The 21,774-nt window shown below is 52.7% G+C and overlaps 1 protein-coding gene across 2 annotated transcripts in view; it reads left to right on the top strand.

The window, feature by feature from the left end:
• The window catches only part of XXYLT1 (xyloside xylosyltransferase 1), a 202,469-nt gene that overhangs the window by 3,933 nt on the left and 176,762 nt on the right, over positions 1 to 21,774 (top strand). Inside the window, exon 1 of one of the 2 annotated variants that reach the window (XM_025377571.1) lies at positions 21,434 to 21,573. The exons of the other annotated variant lie outside the window; for it this stretch is intronic. Within the exon in view, the coding sequence (XP_025233356.1) occupies positions 21,532 to 21,573 (42 nt within the window). The 5' untranslated portion in view covers positions 21,434 to 21,531. Of the gene's footprint in view, positions 1 to 21,433; positions 21,574 to 21,774 lie in introns of those variants that run through there. 2 annotated transcript variants of the gene reach the window in all.

The following is a 21,774-nucleotide window of genomic DNA, read 5'->3' as shown; positions in this document are numbered from 1 at the left end:
AAAAAAAAAAAAAAAAAAAAAAAAAAAAAAATGTGTGATTTTTTTTTAAAATGTGTGATTCTAAAAGGTTTGCTTCATTTTACTTGTGATTTAATTCTTCCTCAGGTTCGGGATATTTCTGAAAAGAACATTCACACACGCCTTTCCTCTGTCTGGAGTACTCCCTGCCCCCATCCTTAGTACTCAGCTTTCAGGTCTCGGCTTTGGTGTATTTCCTCGGTAAACCTTCCTGAGCTCCCATGACACACTTTCAAACTCCAAGCACTTTTCCTTAGTAACATTTATCACAGCTGTATTTATATAATCGTTGGATTAATTATTTGTCTTCCTTGCTAGACTCTAAACTCCTTAAGGGCATTGACACTGACCTTAAATGCTGCATCCCTAGCACCTGACCTATGAGGGGATTTTATACCGGAATTGTTTTTTCAGTATTGACTCGGAAGAAGGAAACTAGAATTTCTCACTGGTTGTGTCAGAGCTGGAAGGGGTTTGGAGTATATAGCATGACAGGTGAGGACCCTTGCCTAAGACTTTCTGGAGAGTTAGTTGCGGCTGGACCTTCATCCTAGGTCAGTGCTGTTCCCTTTGTGCCATATTTCCCCTTTAAGGAGCACCTCAGTCTTGTAAGATGAAGTCCGGGGGCAGTTCATTTTCATTCCCAGGGGAGAATAGATTTGAGTTGTGTTAGAACTGTCTGAAGATAGCCTGGGGGCTCTTCTTCCCTTCGGATGGCTCTGGGACCTCAGCATGGCTGCAAGATGTAGAACAGGGCCACAGTGAACGGGCACGGGGCTGGTGCTCACACACCGAGGTCTCAGGCCGTTTTCAGGTGGCATAGAAACACCTTTTAGCTGAAGTGGTTGCAGAAATAGATCATAGAACATTATTAGTGACCTTAGATTTTATTTTGGCTAATTGGATATTAGCTAAAAAGGATTCATGTAGGGTTGTATCTTGTTTTAAATATGTTTGAAAGTTTTAATTAATCTGTTAGTTTGTTACCTGTGAACAGGGAAGCATGTTATTTGTTAATTAGTAAACTTCGGAACTTGCTATGCTCCAGGTACCAGTATAGGAGCTGCTTCTAGCCTATACAGTAAGTCTGTTTTCTAAATGCATCAGAATCACCTGGGGACACTTTTAAAAATACAGAATCCTGGGCCCCACCCCAGCCTTTGGGCTCAGAATCTCCTGGGTGGGGCCTGGAGATCTGTATTTGGATGGAGCTACATAGGCGGGCTTGGGAGTCACTGCTGTAAGAAATCCAGGAGTGCCTGCTGCCCTCCGGCTGATCTCTCAGACCCAGTTCAGGCATCCTGTCCTCTGGGTAGCCTTCCCTGGGGAGCACGATGCCTGGCTCGTAGTGGGCATTCAGGAACTCTTTGACTATGACTTTTCCATCCTGGCTATTCTGGCTGTGCTGACCTGGGAAAGGCTGCCACGTTCACCTTGCTAAAATGCTGCCTTTTTAATTTTTATTTATTTATTTATTTATTTATTTATTTATTTATTTATTTATTTTTTGAGACGGAGTCTTGCTCTATCGCCAGACTGGAGTGCAGTGGTATGATCTCGGCCCACTGCAACCTCTGCCTCCCAGGTTCGAGCAATTCTCCTGTCTCAGTTTCCTGAGTGGCTAGACTACAGGCACCTGCCACCACACCCAGCTAATTTTTGTATTTTTTTAGTAGTGACCGGGTTTCACCGTGTTGGCCAGGATGGTCTCAATCTCTTGACCTCGTGATCCGCCCGCCTCAGCCTCCCAAAGTGCTGGGATTACAGGCACGAGCCACCGTGCCCGGCCAAAATGCTGCCTCAATGTATCAGTTCCATTCAGAACCTCCAGTGGTTTCTGGCTACCTGTCCTCCCAGGTCCTGTCAACGTCCTAGACCCAAAGCAGCGGCTGAGCTTCCTGAGTTCTAGGACAAGCTGTTCCTTCTCATGGCGCTTTGCCTGCTCGGCTTCTGAGCATCTGTTGTCTCATTCTGTCAAGTGCAGTCTGACACTTGTAAAACTTAGATCAAGACTTATCCATTCCATGGGCCTTTCCTGCTGGATCAGGTTTGACAGAACATACCATGAAACCCCCAAATAATGGTGGCTTAAACAAGGTTGAATTTATGTCTCATTTCAATGCAGTCCAGAGGTAGGCATTCCTGGACTGGCATGGGGGGTTTGTGAAGTCACCAGGGTCCTTGGCTCCTTCCAGCTCTCTGTTTCGTCATCCCTGAGAGTGGCGCTGTCTTCGTGGTCCCGGATGGCTGCTGGAGCTGGGGCCATCACATCGGTGTTGCTGTGTTGCATTTAGTCCAGTTTAGCCCAGTGCTGCTGTGTGTATTGTTTCAGGTCCAGTCTCATAACACGGTTCTACTCTACTGACTTCTGGGAAAGTGATCACAGTGAACAGGCCTAAAGGCGCCTCTCACGTCTCCTCTCCTTGCCCATGCTGGCCAGCTCTCTGCAGCGGCGGTGGGGCCCACCAGCCACTGTTTGTGTGGCCTCCACGGAGCACAGCAATATTACTTCTTTGTAGTATTTCCCTTGTGCTGTCAGCTCCAATGTTAACAGTTCAGAAAGACCTTCCCTGAATCTCTTTTCTAATGCAACCCTCATGCCAGCCTTCATCTTTCCCATCACCTTGTGCATTTTTTTTTTCTTTTTTTGAGAAGGAGTCTTGTTCTGTCACTCAGGCTGAAGTGCAAGGGTTCGATCTTGGCTCACTGCAACCTCCGCCTCCTGGGTTAAAGCGATTCTCCTGCCTCAGTCCCCCGAGTAGCTGGGATTACAGGTGCCTCCCACTACGCCCAGCTAATTTTTGTATTTTTGGTAGAGATGGTGTTTCACTCTGTTGGCCAGGCTGGTCATGAACTCCTAACCTCAGGTGATCCACCTGCCTTGGCCTCTCAAAGTGCTGGGATTACAAGTGTGAGCCACCGCGCTTGGCCTTTTTGTTTTTTTGAGACAGGGTTTCTTTCTGTCTGCCGCACAGGCTAGAGTAGAGCACAATGGTATGATCACAGCTCACTGTAGCCTCAAACTCCTGGGCTCAGGGGATCCTCCTGCCTCAGCCTCCTGAGTAGCTAGGACTACAGGCATGTGCCACCATGCACAGCTAATTTTTTTTTTTTTTTTTTTTGAGACAGAGTCTCACTTTGTTGCCCAGGCTGGAGTGCAGTGGCGCAATCTCAGCTCACTGCAACCTCTGCCTCCCGGGTTCAAGCCATACTCCTACCTCAGCCTCCCAAGTAGCTGGGATTACAGATGCCCACCACCACGCCTGGCTAATTTTTTTTTATTTTTAGTAGAGACGGGGTTTCACCATCTTCGCCAGGCTGGTTTCAAACTCCTGACCTTGTGATCCACCCGCCTTGGCTTCCTGAAGTGCTGGGATTACAGGCATCAGCCACCGCGCCCGGCCAATTTTTTTTTTTTTTATTGTTTTGTAGAGCTGGGATCTCACCTTCTTGCCCAGGATGGTCTCAAACCGGTGATCCTCCTGCCCTAGCGTCCCAAAATGTTGCATCGCAGTTGTGAGCCAACACGCCCAGCTGTGCGTTTCCTTTATAGCATGTATTCATTTTTTCATGTATTCATTCATCGGGGGTTGTTGGTTGCGTGTCCCGTTCCAGGCACTGTTCTAGGTACTTGTGAACAGCAGGGAACGGAACAAGTTTCTGCCTTCGTGGAGCTGAAGTTCTGGGGTTGCGGGGAAGGTATGGGAGATATCTTTTTAACAAATAAATAAATATAGAGCGAGTGAGATTGTGATCAGTTCTACAGAGAGAAGTAAAGCAGGCTGAGGAGATAGGAAGTGTGTGGTTGTCAGTGTGGGGAGTTGTTAGCCGTGGTGCGTAGGTGGTCAGGGAAGGCTCCATGGATAAGGTGCCATTCGCGCAGAGCCTGAAGGACCTGAGGGAGCCACAGCCATCTGGGCAAGACTCCGTCTGAGGCCACTGCAAGTGTGCGGGTCTCAGGTTGGAGTGTGCTCTGCATGTTTGAGCAAGTAACTGTCCTGTTAACTTGTTTGTAGTCTCTCTGTACCCCCTCCTGGAAGGTAATCTCCAGAAAGCAGAGACCTTACCTCCCTTCATCTATTGAGGTTTACGGGAACCCCATAGATGCCATCCTTATTTCTGGCCTGAGTTGGAAGTGATAGAGCGGGCAAGCAGCCTCTTAACCTGGGACACAAGAACTGGAGGGACGCCTCCCTGCAGGAGGGGCAGGTTCTGCACAGGTAGATTCCGGAGAAGAGAAAGAGAGGTGGGGGCCGAGGCTGACTTGCTTCCCAAACTCACCGGTCAGGTCCTCAGTCCGTCTCTCCTCCTGCCTTAGGGAGGAGTTAGTGTGTGAGGAGGGGAGGAGGATGGGGCGGGGAGCAAGAGGCCAGGGTGTTTGTCCAGGAGAGCATCCTCCATACAGAAGCACAGGACAGTGGACGGGGGGAGCATCCTCCATACAGAAGCACAGGACAGTGGACGGGGGAGCATCCTCCATACAGAAGCACAGGACAGTGGACGGGGTGCTTCCTCTTTCTCCCGTGGACACTGTAGTCTCAGCACTGTTTCTGGCACAATCTGTGTTCTCAACAAATATGTATAGTTGACTGACTAATAACTATAGTGATGAAACCCAGGATATCTTAGAAGAGTTGTCAGTGATCTGTCCCTTTTCCCTCAAACCTCAGCCTCTTTCAGAGCCTGAGACTGGGTTGCTCCATTTCCTGATGACAAATTAGGAGGAAGAAGGAAACTGCACATCCCCCACAATCCTCGTCTGTTTTCTGTCACCATAAAAATACCTGAGCCTGGGTAATTCAGAAAAGAAAGATATTTATTTAACTTGAGGTTTTGGAGACTGGGAAGTCCCAGAGCACGGTGGCAGCTTCTGGGGAGGGAAGCAGAGGCATGTGGAAGGGGCACAGCATGAGGGGCACCTGGCTTTATAACAGCTACTCTTGGTAACTCATCCAGTGCCGAGAGTGAGTGAGAACTCCCTCCCTCCCAAGAGAAGTAACCCAGGCCTGGGAGACTGGCGTGAATCCCTCTTAATGACTTCATCAGCTCATGAAAGCCTCACCTCCCAGCAGCATCACCGGGGATCACATTTCCAATACGTGAATTCGGGGGACACCCTTTAAACCTCAGCAGCCACTTACAGGTGACTGTTGGGTTCCAGGAGGAACACATGCCAAGGACTGGGAATGACCGGACAAATGTTAAAGTGCAGTAGGGGATTCTCAGAGTTTCTTTGAGTTCAAGAGCAAACCTGTGAGTGACTTGGAAAAGTTGAATACCTTAGCTCCTAGGTGGGGCTTGAGAGAAGCCTGGATGTGAAGACCTTGACCTTGATGCTGGCTGTCTCATTGATGAAGCTAATGACAAACAGGTGACCCTGGAAATGCAGTGGATTTTCCAGCTTGTCACAGCAGCAGGCACCTTGCACCTGAATGAAACTTTTGAATAAGTTATGATGGTCTGGAAAAGAGGTGATCAAAGGTACATGTCCTGAAGGGAGAGGCGCTTTGAAAAGATAGGCTGACATTTTATATGGCAGTGTTTAGAGAACAGTGCATATTTTATCAAAGGCATTTAACAGTGGCTTTCTTTTAAATTGTAATATACTCATGAAAACAACTATAGTAGTTTGTGTACCAATGTATGTTTCTTCTGGAAAACTTTATAATCATGGATCTATGGGGAATAACTTTGTATAGTATTGTATCAAATACAATAAACTCTGGAGAAGCCCACAAGTATGTGTTGAAATTATAAGGCAAAGCCTTGGGGTGATGATATAGATGAAATATACTGATAGATGGGGATTTATAAAATCTGCTGGGGCCTCAGTGCACGGATTAACTGTTCCAGCTTTGGGCATCAGTCATTCCTCATGACTTCCTGACTGTTCCTTGTTCCTATAGGCCATATTTTAAAAAGATACATAATTACCTTTTTTTGCAATAAAGATTGAAATGTAATTCATGTATCATAAAGCTCACTCATTTAACATATACAATCCAGTGGTTTTTAGTATATTCCCAAGGTTGTACAACTATGACCACTGATTCTAGAACACCTGTCACCTCACAAACCCTGTATCCATTAGCGTCACTCTCCATCCTCCTGTCTCCCCCGTCCTTAGAGACTACAAATCAGCTTGCTGTCTCTATAAATGTGTCTATTCTGAATATTTACTACAAATGGACTCATTAATATGTGGTCATTTGTGTCCGGCTTCTTTTACTTAGCCTAGTGTTTTTAGGGTTCACGTTGTAGCATTGCATTAATACTTCACCTTTTTTATGGTTGGATACTATTCCATCGTATGGATAAATTATGCCACATCATCCATTCATCAGTTGATGAACATTTGGGTTCTTGCCACTTTGAGGCTGTTATGAATAATGCTGCTGTGAACATTTACTTAGAAGCTTTTGTTGGCCGGGCGTGGTGACCGATGCCTGTAATCCCAGCACTTTGGGAGGCGGAGGCAGGCGGATCACGAGGTCAGGAGACTGAGACCACCCTGGCTAACACCGTGAAACCCCGTCTCTACTAAAAGTACAAAAAACTAGCCGGGCGAGGTGGTGGCGCCTGTAGTCCCAGCTACTTGGGAGGCTGAGGCAGGAGAATGGCGTGAACCCGGGAGGTGGAGCTTGCAGTGAGCCGAGATCACGCCACTGCGCTCCAGCCTGGGCGACAGAGTGAGACTCTGTGTCAAAAAAAAAAAAAAAAAGTTTTTGTGTGGACATATGTTTTCACATCACCGGGGTATAACCTAGGAGTGGAATGGTTAACTCTGTTTAACCTTTTGAGGAACTGCCAAACTCAGTCACTATACCATTTTATATTCCCACCAGCAGTGTATGGGGGTTCTGGTTTCTCCACATCCTCACCAGCACTTGGAATCATCCATCTTTTCAATTACGGCTATTCTAGTGGGTGTGAAGTGGTATCTCATTTTAGTTTTGGTCTGCATTTCCCTAATGACAAATGATGAGATGATTACATGTTGCTAAGGACAACTACATACATGTATTTGGTATTTTTAAAATATATTTACCAAAATGCATTTTATTAAAAAACAAAAAAACAAAAAAACCCAGTTACCTTGACTTTCCCCTCCTTACCCTGTGAGGTGTTACAACATGGCTAGAAACGTGCATATTCTGAGAACGTGGTTTGGAAATTTCTGACGTGTACCCTGATGCGCCTAAAATCAGCAAGGGGACGTTTACTAGTATGAAGTCTTGATTGGGAGAATAATAGTAGCAACATTTGTTCAGTACTTTATTTATTTAGTGATGGAGTCTTGCTCTGTCATAGTACCACATTTACTCTCCTCCCCTCCCCTCCCCTCTTTTCTTTAATTTTCTTTTTCTTTTCTTTTTGAGATGGAATCTTGCTCTTTCCCCCAGGCTGGAGTGCAGTGGTGTGATCTTAGCTCACTGCAACCTCCATGTCCAGGGTTCAAGTGATTCTCCTGCCTCAGTCTCCCGAGTAGCTGGGATTACACAGCTGTGCGCCACCATGCCCGGCTTAATTCTTGTATTTTTAGTAGAGACAGGGTTTCACCATGTTGGCCAGGCTGGGCTCGAACCCTTGACCTCAAGTGATCCGCCTGCCTTGGCCTCCCAAAATGCTGGGATTACAGGCATAAGCCACCGCGCCCGGCCTGTTCAGGCCTTTAGAATGTATACAAGTGCAGACGCCTCACTTGAGCATGGCTGAGGTTGGGGAAATCCCTGAGGCTGAGAGCAGGTGGCTTACGGAGCTCCCAGAGCAGCAGGAGGCACTTCAGGACCACGCTAGCTGCTGTGCCAAGGGGCTGTGGTTGTGGGGATGAGGGCTGGGCTGTAACCCACCTCACCATCTGTCATCCGCCTGCTGATGACACCCCAGATAAATCCATTCAATCTGAACCAAAACTGCGCTTGCTGGGAGTGCAACTTCCCTCTCTGCTTCAGGGAGCATTGCAGGTTCACCGAACATCGGAACAGGAAGGCAGCTCTGGGCTCAGTGCCCCTCCCCCAGCTGATACCCTGCGCCAGAAAGGGGCAGTGACTAGTGCCACACCGAGCTGCCTTTAGAAACAGCCCAGGCCTCCTCTGCTGTTCGACGGAGGTGTTAGCAGCAGGTCGGTCTTTTTCGGAAGGGTGGGTTGAGAGGCAGCCCACCCTAATACCCACAGTGGAGGTGGGAGGGCCTGTCGTCTTCACCTATCCCAGGGGGCTTCGCCTCCCTGTCTCCCCCTGGCTCTGTCTCGCTCGGGAGGGGAGGATGCAGTCCGGCCTCCAGGAGGCAGAATCCGCTCAGTGTCCGGGGCTGGCTTTCCAGCTGCCCTGTGCCCGAGGCTGCCCAGCGGGGCCAGTGTTGCGGGAGCTGGATGGGGGCTGCGGTGCAGGCACAGGTTTTGTCCTGTGCTCCGCGATGTGCGCTGGAGGCCCTCCGCGGCTGCGGTCAGCACGAGTCCCCCAGGCCTGCAGACCCGAGGGGCCGCGGGCGTCCGGCGTGGGGCGGAACTGGCCCCTCCTCCGCCGCGCGGTCTCTCCCCGGCCGGGGCCGACGCACGTGTCGAGTGCAGTGCCCCGCGCGGCCGCCTGGGGGCGCCGCTGTATCGCGTCTGTGCGTCCGACCCCCGGTCTGCGAGGTGCGCGCGGCTGCGGCCCGAAGCCCGAGGCTCCCGCGGGCTGTATTTTTTCCCTCCTCGAGCCCCGCCCTCCCTTGTTGTTTCGAAAGCCCTGAAATGAAAGGCAGTCGGCAGGGCTGTGGCGGGCGGTCATTTCCTTCCTGGGCTGCTGGTAAACCGGCTTTGATGAGGCCTTTGGACAAGGCGGGGCCGAGCCGCTGGGACTGGCGATCCGATCCGCCGCCCGGTCGCAGGGACGATGCACGGGCAGGCCCCTCGCACCTGCCTGGTCCTCCCCGGGGCCCAGCCACATCCCTTCCCGTCCGCCTGGTCCCCGGCACACCCGGTGTGGGAAACGGGTCTGCGGGAGCTGCGTGCTGGGGGCGGCCCCTCGGTATCCTGGCGCCGGTGGCGAGTTTGGCAAAGACCCGAGGCTGCCAGAGGCCGACTCCGGGGGGCGCCCTGGTGCTGGGTCTGTCCCTGGCACTGGCCTGGAGCCCGGCGTCCTTAATCGAGGGAGGGACTCGGATGCCACCTTACAGGCCTATCCCACTCGACTGTCCTCCCGATGAGATGAGGGCTGGCCTCTCCCTGGGAGGAGGAGCCCCACTGCCTGCCTGCTGGAAGGGCCGCCTGGCAGGGCCCGAAGGCCTCCCTGCTGCCCTTCCTCACACCCTTCCTGTCCAGGGCTCTTGTGTTTCGCCCTGGGGCCGCTCACACCGTCCTGTGAGTTGTGGAGGACAAGTCAGGATGACCAGGGCAACATCATGTCCCACGCCTTATCCGCAGGCCGCAGGGACCTTGACTTCAGGGCTCTGACCCCAAGAGGCAACTCTAACTACTTGCCTGTTCTGAGCAGTGGAGCCAGGCTTCATCAGCTGGCAGAAAGTCCCCTGTTAAGTTAATATGTTTTAAATTAAAGCCATTTGTTTTATTTATTAGGGTGATGACTGCTAAGCAGCCCTGATTAAGCCATCCTCTGCTGGTGGGACTAGTCTCCCAGAGGCTGGCCGCTGCTGCCCTGCTCAGTTCTGGCCTGGGGATAGCACAGGTGTGCTGCTTAGATAACAGATGAAATGAGACAGCTCGCGGCCTGGCACATGGCAGGTGCTTGGTCAACAGTGGCTGCTAATAATGGTACCAGAATAGGTGTGTTGGGAGATGACACCCTGCTGTCATCACTCTAGAAAGCACATACCTGTTTATTCACTGTGCTGGTATCTCCCCGGCCAGGTAAGTATGATACCGTTGATTCAGTTGCAGGGCAGTGCAGCTAGCTTGCCAAACAGCTTTCTGCCCAGGTTTATGTCCGGTGTCCCTGTGTTCTTGCAAGTCTTCAATTCTCCAAACTACTGTGTTTTTTTCTTCTCTGACACTCCTCCCGCCCCCACCTCTTGGCAGTATATCGTTTGACTCTCTCTGAAGGCATGGGACACCTTAGCCTTATTTGATGTTCAGGGGCATCTGCGCTTTCTCTTTCCTGCTGGAAGGAAGAGGCTCATCTTCATCACGTCCCTTCCTCACGGGCCCTAGCCTGCCTGGCCCTGGGCAGAGGCTCTGCCATGCGAGCCGGCCTGTGCCCCGGAGTGGGGGCTGCTGCTTGTCAGGGTGATAAAGCCTTTGTAGTCTTGTGTAGATGACAGTCGCCTCTGTGAATGTTCCTTAGTTTCTCAGAGGTTCCAATTCAAATTTGTTTATAGTAAACGGTGCACAATTACACAATTTTTGATCAAATTTTGATGTTTTGTTTCTCTCTTAATGGTTTTGGATTTGTTTTCTTGGTCTGATTGCACGCACTAATTGTTTATAGTCATTTTTGGGCATCAGCCAAGTGTAAGCTGTAAATGACTTAAAAAGGCCGGGCGGGCCGGGCGCGGTGGCTCAAGCCTGTAATCCCAGCACTTTGGGAGGCCGAGACGGGCGGATCACGAGGTCAGGAGATCGAGACCATCCTGGCTAACACGGTGAAACCCCGTCTCTACTAAAAAATACAAAAAACTAGCCGGGCGAGGTGGCGGGCGCCTGTAGTCCCAGCTACTCGGGAGGCTGAGGCAGGAGAATGGCGTGAACCCGGGAGGCAGAGCTTGCAGTGAGCTGAGATCCGGCCGCTGCACTCCAGCCTGGGCGACAGAGCGACCTCCGTCTCAAAAAAAAAAAAAAAAAAGGCCGGGCGTCTGTGGAGACGCTTATGGATCCATGTAGCCCCACATACTCCCAGAGCCGCTCCTATGCCTGGCCGCCACACTGCCCCCGAGTGGGGTCTCTGGCCTCACCCTCTGTGGCTCTTGCCTCACCGAAGGCTGTGAGGTGGCCCTGCTTTTGCCAGAGCATCACAGCACAGCAGCCCAGGATGTGAGCTCTGTGTGACCGCTCAAGTGGCCAGGCTCCCTGAGTCCTGGTTGGGGTGGGGTTCTGCAAGGGCTTCATAGGCTCAGCAGGTGGATTTGTCTGAAAAACCTGCCCAAGATCAGGCATAGTGCAGGCTTTGCTGAGGGTGCCCTTGGCCACCGGCTCTCTGGAGAGTAGGAAGACAGGGCCGAGGGCTCTGGGTGTGCCGGGGCTGCTTTGTGAGGATGGAGAGGCTGGCTGGGGGCAGGAAGCTTGGAGGATACACATCCAGGATACATGGGTAGGATGTGACCTGCCCACCTTAGAGAGGAGGGAACTCAGGCAGCTGGAGCCACAGACTGGCTCTGTCCTCTGTCCCTGGCAGGAGAGTCATGACCAGAAGATGGGGCAGAGGGGAGCAGCTGGGGAGGGGCGGCCTGGCTGGGTGAGTGTGCGGCTCTCTGGGTTGGCAGAGTCAGCGGCAGCCAGGACTCCGGAGCGGGAGCCACAGAGAGAGCTGGGGGCCTGTGCCGGCCCAGCCAGGAAGTACCTGGCCGCCATGGTGATCCACCTGGCTGGACTGCCTGGGGTTGCGGTGTACCCCAGCCACTTCCCATCTCTGGGACTTTGCTCAGGGGCTTCTTCCCCAGATCACCCATTCCTCCTGTCTTCATCTGATTAACTCGCCCTTCATGATGAAGCTCAGATGGTGCCAGTTATGTGGGGACCACCTCTGACCTCCACCCTGGTGAGCCCCTTTCCCCTGGCTCCTGCCAAGCTGACACTGGCCCTTCTGCCAGCTGCTGGGGGATGAGGGCTGTGTCTTATTTTATTCTCCAGGACAGTGGCGCAGGGCCTGGCGTGGGTAAGACTGCATAGGCTCGCACACTGGAGGAGCTGGATGCCAGCACGGTGGGCAGTGGGGTGTGAGTGCAGCCATGGAAGGCCGGGGTGGGATGGCTGGGCACCAATGCCCGTCAGATGTCCTGTGCACATGCTGCTCAGACATACAGGACCTGGCGTCCTTGGCTGCCTACAGAGGCCTCAAGCTTGTAAAGAAAGCTTTCTGGTCCCTCTTGTCGTGGATTCTCCTGCAGAAAGTCATCCGGCTTGAGACTAGCTATGAAGCATCAGCGGTGTTTTGGGTTTTGGAACTGACCCCCTTGCATTACCATGAAGAAATGCTGGTGCAGGCCCTTGGGAGGTCCAAGGGGCTTCACTTGTCTCCCTCACCTGAAAGCCTTGGGGAGGTTGCTTGGTCTGCCTCGAGCCCCGGCTGGCGGGCAGTGCCCTGGGCAAGCTCTTCAGCCTGCACCTGCCGCTGGGTGCTCACTTCAGCTGGAGTGCGGTGGACAGAGTCCTGCCCAGGTGTTACTGATCCTGAGTTCTGGGTCTTCCCCTGACCCTAGCTTTCATTGGCAAAGCCTTCTGGTGTCTTTGCCTCAGTTTCTCATCCATAAGAGGGGTGGGGATGCTCCGGCTCTGAGTAACAGTCTGTTCTCTTCCGGTGTGTGTAAACAGTGCGGGGGCTCATAGAGCTCATCTCTTTCCAGAGCCTGTTCTGAGTGTGCAGGTGAGAAGCTGCGGGGCATGAGGAGGCTGCTCTTCCGTTCTTTCTGGGATAATCCCTGGGCGAGGCTTCCGTGCTGACTTTCCTTCCGTCCTCTGGGAGGTACTGGTTCGTTTCTCGGGCCCTGCCCTGTGTGGGGTGACCTGCAGAGCATGAGGGTGAGGGGCGCGGAATGCCCAGAGCTGTCTCAGGTTTATCATCACCGTCAGTGAGTCACAGTTGCCACCATCGCAGGGGCCCCAGGTGTCAGGCACCATGCTGGATCCTGCTTTTCCTCCCTCATTTAACCTGGGAGCAGTCAGGCCAGTGAGGGGCAGCAAGTCTCCCCCAGGAAGAGGCTGCACAGAGGAGCATGCTCGGAGCCCTGACTGGAGTCCGGCTTGCCGATTCTTCAGCACGCTGCCCGATGCCTGTTGATTTTGGCGGTTCATTCTTGTCCCTCCAGAGCCAGGAATGCTTTGTGAGAACTGGGGCCCCACCAGAAGGGTTTCCACGGTGCCCCTGTGCCTGCTGCTGGCTGGCCTCTTCCCCTGGTCAGCCGGGTGGCACAGAACAGGGGAATCGTAGGGCTGCCTGGGGTGGACCTTCCCTCCCTCCTCCAGGAGCTGCCCGTAGAACAGCAGCGAGCCTCTTTCCAGGAGGTGGGATTTACAGGCTGTGATGTTGGAGCCCCACCTCCCTCATTTAGCTGCAGAAGAGGTCTGGGTTGGAGGGAGTCCAGTCTCTGGTCCTGGAGTTGAGTCTATTTATGTTATCCATGAGAAAACTGGGCCCAGAGAGGCCAAGCAACTTGCTCAGGGCCACACAGCTGCTCAGTGGACAAGGGAGACTGGGAGCAGCTCTCCTGTGCCCTCTTGGTTCCCTGCGCCCACGGTCTCCCTGCCTGCCTTCCCTTGTGTTCGGAAGCTAGTTCCGTGCTGTGCTTGCTCTGTGCGCTGTTTTGTCTTCTGTTTTGGTTCCTAGCCTGTCACAGTTTTTGGATCTCACCCACTTGTGACTCCCTGCAGTCGCCTGTGTTTCGTGGACAATGAAAGCCTTTGCTCCCTGCCCACCGGAAGGAAGCTTGGCGACCTCCTCAGCTGCAGGCCCACAGTCACGGCTCCCTCCATCCCGTCGCCTGGCCCTGCTCATCTCACTCAGAGCTGAGTCCCCAGCCGATTCGGCCCTGCCCGGGGCTGAGCCTGTGGGTGCGAGCCGTGTGGGATGGGGAACCCCGCCGCTGTCTCCTGCCTGGTCCTGCGCTCCTGCAGCTCCAGTCCTGCCTTGACTGTCACAGGGATCTCCAGGCCCCCGCAGCGGCTCCCTGTTGGGCGAGCATGGTACTCGGAAACCGCCTGTTCTGCTGGTTTAGCCCGACTCAAGCTCCTTGCTGAGGGACTGCATTCCCGCTGCAAACCCATGGCCTCATGGGTCTTTCTGATGCTGCTGTGATCCCCGCTGTGTCCGCAGTGCTGGTGAATTTCCCAGCCTGGGGCGGCTGGGGTTAGGGTCCGAGTCTGACTTCTTTCTCCTTCCTGCGCAGCTGGTGTGGGAATGGGTGTGCGTCTCTTGAATGAGTATGGTGTTGGCTACAGATGGGCCGCTTTAGATTCTGGCTCTGCCTCATCTTTCTGGGAGGTGGGGGGTAGTTGTTTACATTCTCTGAACCACTTCCTGTGTGCAGCAGGGGCCCAGTCATATCACCTGCCCCAAAACACTGGTGTGGGGGCGGCATTCAGTGACTGACTGTGCATAGCGCACCTGTTTGCGTTTGACGCGTGCTGGGCGGGCCCTTGGGCACTGCCCTGGCCCCGTGAAGGCCCTGCAGGTCTGTGTCCCGCCCTTGGTGGCTGTGCCCAGCTTTAGCATGCCACCTCATGGTCCTGCTCAGTGGCTTACCTGCTCACCCTGTGTCAGGTCCCAGCCTGGCGCAGGTGGCAGCCCCTGAATCCGGGCCGTGCGATCCTGCTCCCTGGATGCCCAGGTTCGAGATGCTCGGGTTCGCCTTGGGAAGCAAAAGAGCAGGTTTGGCACAGAGATCCCACAAACTACAGACTTAATTATGCCCCGTGGACGTGCTGAGCAAGGGTGAGAGGGTGACTGAGCCTGCAGAGGGCTCCGTGCAACGCCATGTGGCCCCCAGTTTCCTCACAGTGGAAAAGGAACGAGCTTCCAGCTCAGGGAACAGCTTCCCAGGAGCAGATGGCACTTTGGAAATCACCTCGTCGTGCTTTGAGCCGCGTCCTGTGGTTGGGAGCGTGGGGGGCGTGTTTCTGCTGCTGACCCCAGTTTCAGGGCAAGTGTAACCTGTGGTCAGTGCAGGGTGGGGCTTTGGTCCCAGGCCCTGGGGCTGAGGCCCTGGAGAACCTGGGAGGCCCGGGCAGTCATTGCTGATGTCTGCGCCATGGCCAGAGTCTCCGAGCCCTGATGGCCCCCTGGGGCCTGATTTATGGGCGTCTTTGGGGGATTTGTTCCAGCCTGGAAATATGAGGGAAGTCTCACCACCCTGGCGGGGGTGCTCCCTGGCACAGAGCTGGGCATCGGGCACCCCCTGATTTGTCTGAGAGCACCGTTTCCTTCTAGCGTTACCCTTTAAAACTCGCTTCAGGGAAGAGCGATTGGCTACATAGTTGAATTTGCCGAGCAGCATTTGCGGAGGATGTAAACTGCCAGGTAGGCTGGCCCTGCTTACTGGTCTCTTCTTTGGGCTCATCGAGTGGCTTTTGCTTTGATCAGAAATGTGAACAGGCCGGGCACATGGTTCATGCCTGTAATCCTAGAACTTTGGGAGGCCGAGGCCGGGATCACCTGAGGTCAGGAGTTCCAGACCAGCCTGACCAACATAGTGAAACCCCGTCTCTACTAAAAATACAAAATTAGCCAGGCGTGGTGGTGCGCGCCTGTAATCCCAGCTACTCGAGAGGCTGAGGCAGGAGAATTGCCTGAACGCAGGAGGCAGAGGTTGCGGTGAGCCGAGATCACAACACTGCACTGCAGCCTGGGAGACAAGAACTCCTTCTCAAAAAAGAAAAAAAAAAGTGAAATGTGAACAGTGGAAGTTTTTAGAACTGATGTGGCTCTCAGAGAGTTGGGAGACATTTTAAGGCAAATGCAAAATGAAAACATTTCCTTTACTTAAGGCTCTATAGGCTGTGTCTTAAGCAGCGGCCTTGGGAAATGAAATGTGGTCTTGCAGTTTAGCCCCTGATTTCTGGAGCTGTTGACTTCTGAGCCTTTTCCTGTGACATGTGCGGCATCTGGACCTGATTTGTGGGAGTCTTTGGGGGATTTGTTCCAGCCTGGAAATATGAGAGGGAAATCTCACTGGCCCAGGAGAGGAGTCAGCTTAGGACAGCCTTCCCTGGGCCCTGCGGAGAGGGAGGGTCTGAGCAAAGGGCAGGAGAAAGTGCTTGGAGAAAAGCGGGCAGCTGGGGTGCGGTGCCTGGACCCCACGGAGAGCCCTTTGTGACTTTCTTCTCCAGGTAGCGGAAAGCTGTAAATCTCATTCAACAAACCGTCTTCATTTTCCCATGTTCCCTTGAGCCCTTGTCTCTCGGGGCCTAGTTTGGATCGAGCAGGGGAATGTTGTTCTCTACTCATTGCACTGAATAGGGGACCCACCTGTGGTGGCGTATGCCATAAACCCCTCCCGTCTTGCTGCCCTGTCTCCAGCTTATTGTTCCTATCACTGTAGCATAAGTTATGGTCATATTTCTTTCATATTTCTTTTGTAACCCGAGCTGTGAGTTTCTGGTTTTTCACACAATAAATAACACCACAGTGAATCTCTCTCGCCTCTGTGTGTGTGTGTACGTGTGGTTTTTTTTCTTCTTTTAAATTGTTCCCAGGAACCTTCCTTCATTCTTCACAAGAAACACTTCCCAGTCCTATGTGGTCCTCTTCCCACAGATTAACACGTGAAGATCCGGTCCATCAGGGCTGCTCCTCAGCCGCCACTCTCCTGCCTCTTCATTATAAAGAGTTTTTCTCGCTAATTGATATCGCACAACCCCACTTTCTGCCTCTCATGATATAATTTATTTTTTAGATGTTAAAAATTTTAGTTCTGGAACAAGCCAAAACAGAAAAATGAAAAAAAAAAAAAAAAGTGACAGATACTTTTGTTTCTACTGTGTAACTTAAACAGGTGCTAACATTTTTCTCTATTTGCTTAAGATTCTTTTTTTAAGGAAATAAAATAGTATAGACGTGGCTAAAGCTTACTCTAGTTCTTCTCCATCCTGCTCCCTCTATTTACTGTCACAAGAAGTTGGTGTGTTTTGTGCAATTTGTATGTTTTCTTTTACCACGTGTGTATGTATGCATAAAATATCTATGTGTTACTGCTTTGTATGTTTCCAGCAGTTATGTAAACACTCTCGTATATCCATTTGTCATTTCATTGTGAGTATGAGATTTCATAGCATTATGATTGTGAGATTTATCTTTGCTGATACGTGGAAGTCTTGCCCGGTCATTTTAATTGCTGCGTAGTATTTTATTGTGGGCGGACCTCCGTTTACTCATTTGCCTTCTGAGAGATGGCTGGGCGGTTCCCCTGTTTTGTCACCCCCACTACGGTGACCACCCAGGCACACATCTGCATCTGCAGATGTGCTTGAGGCTCTGCAGGGTCACGCCTGGAAGGGGCTGCAGGGTCCGGGGGCGTGTGCATCTTCTGCTTTGCAGGACCCTGGTGAGCTCCCCTCCAGGTGGCTCTTCCCCTTCCCATTCCGCATTCTCCCGAGCACTTGGCGGAGACTCCCTTTTATTGGTGTGGGTCCTGCTGCGTTTGAGGCAGGAGGTAGAGGCTTGGGGGCAACTTTGGGAATAGGATGGGAGGGAAAATTTGAGAGCAGACCTGAGTGGCTCCTTCGTGCCACCTCAGACTTCCTGGCTGTGCAGACACTCAGGCCAGCCCTCCGAGAGCATTCAGAGTCTCTGTGGCAGGTAGAGAGGAGGGTGCCTCCAGCTGCTGGCGGAGCAGCCCCTCCCTGATGTCTGGACCCAGTACTCAGCACAGCTTCATGGGGATCTGTCCTGGCCTCGCTCCCCTCCCGGGCAGGTGCAGGGCTGTATGAGAAGGACCTGGGGCCTGGCTCCTCTAGGACCTGCTGCATAACCTGTGGATAGCCCCTTTCCACCTGGCTGGGCCCCGCCTTTCCTGTCAGAAGCACATGGGGTCACATCAGTGATTTGGGTGACTGCTTAGCTCTACCCATATTGGTCACCCACTTGATTGTTGCAGTTAGCAAGTGGTCTCTGCTTTCCTAACCGTGGTCTGCTAGGCCTGAGCCTTGGGGAGTCAGCAGGTGCGGTGGGGGTGGGGGACCGGCCCGCAGTACAGCAGGGGCCTGGCGCGAGGGTGACTTGGCTGTACTCAGTGAGATGGTCTGTGCTTTCATGTAGCTTGAGGGAGTCCTCAGACCCCAGGGCCATCTGTCCAGTGCACATTTATGCCAACAGAGGGAAGCCTAGGTTGGCCCTTGTGGGTCATTCACAAAAGCCAGAGGCAAACGAGTGCTGCTTTGAGATGAGCATTTTTTTTTTTGAGATGGAATCTCGCTCTATTGCCCAGGCTGGAGTATAGTGGCGCGATCTCGGCTCACTGCAAGCTCTGCCTCCTGGGTTTACGCCATTCTCCTGCCTCAGCCTCCGGAGTAGCTGGGACTACAGGCACCCGCCACCATGCCGAACTAATTTTTTGCATTTTTAGTAGAGACGGGGTTTCACCATGTTAGCCAGGATGGTCTCGATCTCCTGACTTCGTGATCCACCCACCTCGGCCTCCCAAAGTGCTAGGATTTCAGGCATGAGCCACCGTGCCTGGCCTGAGATGAGCATTTTTAAGATCCATGTAATCCCATCCAGTACTGCTGCTCTCTGAAGCCATCATTCAGCCTGGGCATCTACTATGTGCTGGGTGCTGTCCTGGGAACTTGGGTGTATCAATGAACAGAACAGACAGAACAGGTGAAAAGTCCCTGCCTTGTAGCACTTACATCCTGGCAGAAAGAGGATTAAATGAGCTCTTAAAAATGTCTAGTTCGCTGCCCGGGAGGCACTGAAGTAGGGGTTCATAAAGGGTTAGGTTTCTTTTCATTTCTTTGTTCCATGAAAAGCAGATGAATAAATCATATAGTAAGTTAGCAGGTAAGTACATTATACCGTGTGTCGGCAGGAGAAGAGGATGGGGGTGGTATGAGGGTGGTTGCAGTTTGTTTTTTGAGATGGAGTTGCGCTCCTGTTGCCCAGACTGGAGTGCAGTGACGTGATCTCTGCTCACTGCAACCTCTCCCTCCCGGGTTCAAGTGATTCTCCTGCCTCAGCCTCCCAAGTAGCTGGAATTACAGGCATGTGCCACCACGCCCAGCTTATTTTTGTATTTTTTAGTAGAGACGGGTTTCTCCATGTTGGTCAGGCTCGTCTCGAACTCCCGACCTCAGGTGATTCATCTGCCTCGGCCTCCCAAAGTGCTGGGATTACAGGCGTGAGCCGCCACGCCCGGCCAGTTGCAGTTTTTAATTGGATGGGCAGGGAAGCTGTCACTGAAAGGTGGCATTGAGTGAAGACCTGAAGGAAGGAAGGAGCTGGCTGGGCAGCCCTGGCAAGGAGCATCCGGGCGGCAGGCGTGAGGGGCTGCTGTGTCAGAGGCTCAGCGCAGTGGCCTGGGCGAGCGCAGTGGGCACCCGTGCCAGAGCTAGCAGGAGGAGGGCAGCTCCCAGCCTGCATCGGAGTGAGGATTCCAGCTTTGACTGGCTCAGAGGAGCAGGGTCTGGCCTCCGTGTGGAGAGTAGACTGAGGGGCCATCACCCTGGCCTGGGGGAGACAGGATGGTGCTGGGCCTGGGGAGGCTGTGGCGGTGGTGAGCGGTGGAGGGTTCTGGATCCATCAGGAAAGGGCCGTTACTAGGTTGGGATGTTGAGGTTTTCTCCACTGGAGTTTATTTATGCGTGGACTTGAAGTATGTGGCATCAAGAGGGCTAAAGACCACATGTTTACCTCTTTTGACAGCACTTGGGTTTGTAGTGAGCACGCTCAGTGGGAGCTGTGCCCCTTAATGAAGGAGTCAGATAGGACAAGTGAAGCGAGGGCAACCCTGGTTCCTGAAAGGTTGAGTATATTCTGGAATCAGCGAGCCCTGGGCTGAAATCTGGGCTTTGGCCATCGACTGAGTCACCTTGGGCAGGGGCCTTCCCCTCTCTGGCCACAGCTGCCTCCTTTCCATGGGGCACGGTGATGGCGAGGATGGGATGAGCTCATGTCTGTCTACGTTGCTGCCTGACACATGTTTCCTTTCTTTGTGATCCCATGAAGAGCAGGTGCCAGTGTGCCATGTGCCTGTCATGTGCCATGCACCTGGTGTGAGCCATGTGCCCGTCGTGTGCTGATGTGGGCCGTATGCCTCTGATGTGAGCCGTATGCCTGTTTTATACAGTATGGTGCTGCCATGCGCCTGGTGTGAGCCTTGCGCCCATCGTGTGCTGATGTGAGCCGTATGCCTCTGATGTGAGCCGAATGCCTGTTTTATACAGCGTGGTGCTGCTTAGAGAAGTGCCGGATCCTGAACATTGCCTGGTGGGTGTAGCCTTTTGAGGTTACAGGAAGGGATTTAGTGAGAGGCTTTAGATGAGACATTAGGTGAATTAGGTGAGTGGGTTCTGACGTCAGGCGGGGAAATCAGCGTGTTGAACTCCTCCTGGCTGCTGGTGCCGCGTTTGGCCTTTTAAACACAGTGTCTCACCCACAGAAGGTGGCATCGGATGTGAGCAGTGCATCTAAAATTCCGTCTGCATGTTTCCTTTGTGCATTTTCCCAGTGTCCTAGAGCTGTCTGCAGTATTACCTACTTAACGTATATTTTAATTTGACTCCTGTATTAGTCCATTTTCACACTGCTGATAAAGACATACCCGAGACTGGGTAATTTATCCAGGAAAAAGGGGTTTGTTTTTAGAGGCGGAGTCCCGCTCTGTCCCCCAGGCTGGAGTACAGTGGCGTGATCTTGGCTCACTGCAATCTCCTTCCTCCGAGTTCAAGCGATTCTCCTGCCTCAGCCTCCCGAGTAGCTGGGATTACAGGTGCCGGCCACCATGCTCAGCTAATTTTTGTATTTTCTTAGTAGAGATGGCATTTCACCATGTTGGCCAGGCTGGTCTCAGACTCCTGACCTCAGGTGATCCATCCGCCTTGGCCTCCCAAAGTGCTCGGATTACAGGTGTGAGCCACTGCGCCTGGCCAAGGAAAAAGGGCATTTTAATGACTTACAGTTCCTCGTGGCTGGGGAAGTCTCACAATCATAGTGGAAGATGAGGAGCGAGTCACGTCTTACATGGATGGCAGCAGGCAAAAAAAGAGGGGAAACTCCCGTCTTTTGTCGTGTTGTTGTTGTGCAGGGAAACTCCTCCTTACAGAACCATCAGATCTCATGAGACTTATTCACTATCACAGGAACTGCATGGGAAAGACCTGCCCGCACGATTCAGTTACCTCCCGCCAGGTCCCTCCCACAAGATGAGATTTGGGTGGGGACACAGCCAAACCATATCAACTCCTTTTCCTTCTTCTTTTCTCCTTAGCTCCTCCTGAGGTAGTATCTGTTGAAATCCAAGTTCTAAAGCGTTTTTCTTAGTACTTTGCACAATGATATAAGCCCATAAGTATTGAAGTGGTTGGTCCGTGTGCCTGCAGGACTCCCTTTTGCACCCCTCTGGATGTGTGTGTATCAATCTCAGGGAGCACTGGACAAGGGGCTTTGTGAAACCCAGGAGAGCAGGCAGCCTTGGAAAGCGGCTGATAAGGTTTGACTGTGACCCCACCCAAATCTCACCGGAAATTCTAATCCCTACCTGTCAGAGGAAGGGCCTGTTGGGAGGTGATTGGATCGTGGGGGCGGGACTTCCTCCCTGCTCTTCTCAAGAGAGTCAGTGAGCTCTCAGGACGTTTGCTGTTTGAAAGTGTGTAGTGCTTCCCCCTTCTCTCTCTCTGTCCTGCTGCACCCTCTGCCATGTGTCCCCTCCGCCATGATTGTGCGTTTCCTGAGGCCTCCCCAGCCATGCAGAACTGTGAGTCCATCAAACCTCTTTTCCTTATAAATCACCAAGTCTTGGGTAGTTCTTTATAGCAGTGTGAGAACAGACTAATACAGCAGCTGAGCCTGCCCTGGAGTTGGAGGGTTTGAGCCCGGCAGGGCTGTGTGGGGATCATGGCTCTCCTCCTTGGGCTCCAGCTGTGTCCCCAACCCAGAGAACCAGGAGGGAGGTGGG

Source organism: Theropithecus gelada, chromosome 2 (genome assembly GCF_003255815.1).
Source record: "Theropithecus gelada isolate Dixy chromosome 2, Tgel_1.0, whole genome shotgun sequence".
Lineage (NCBI taxonomy): Eukaryota > Metazoa > Chordata > Mammalia > Primates > Cercopithecidae > Theropithecus > Theropithecus gelada.
This window is presented reverse-complemented; position numbering and strand designations above follow the sequence as displayed.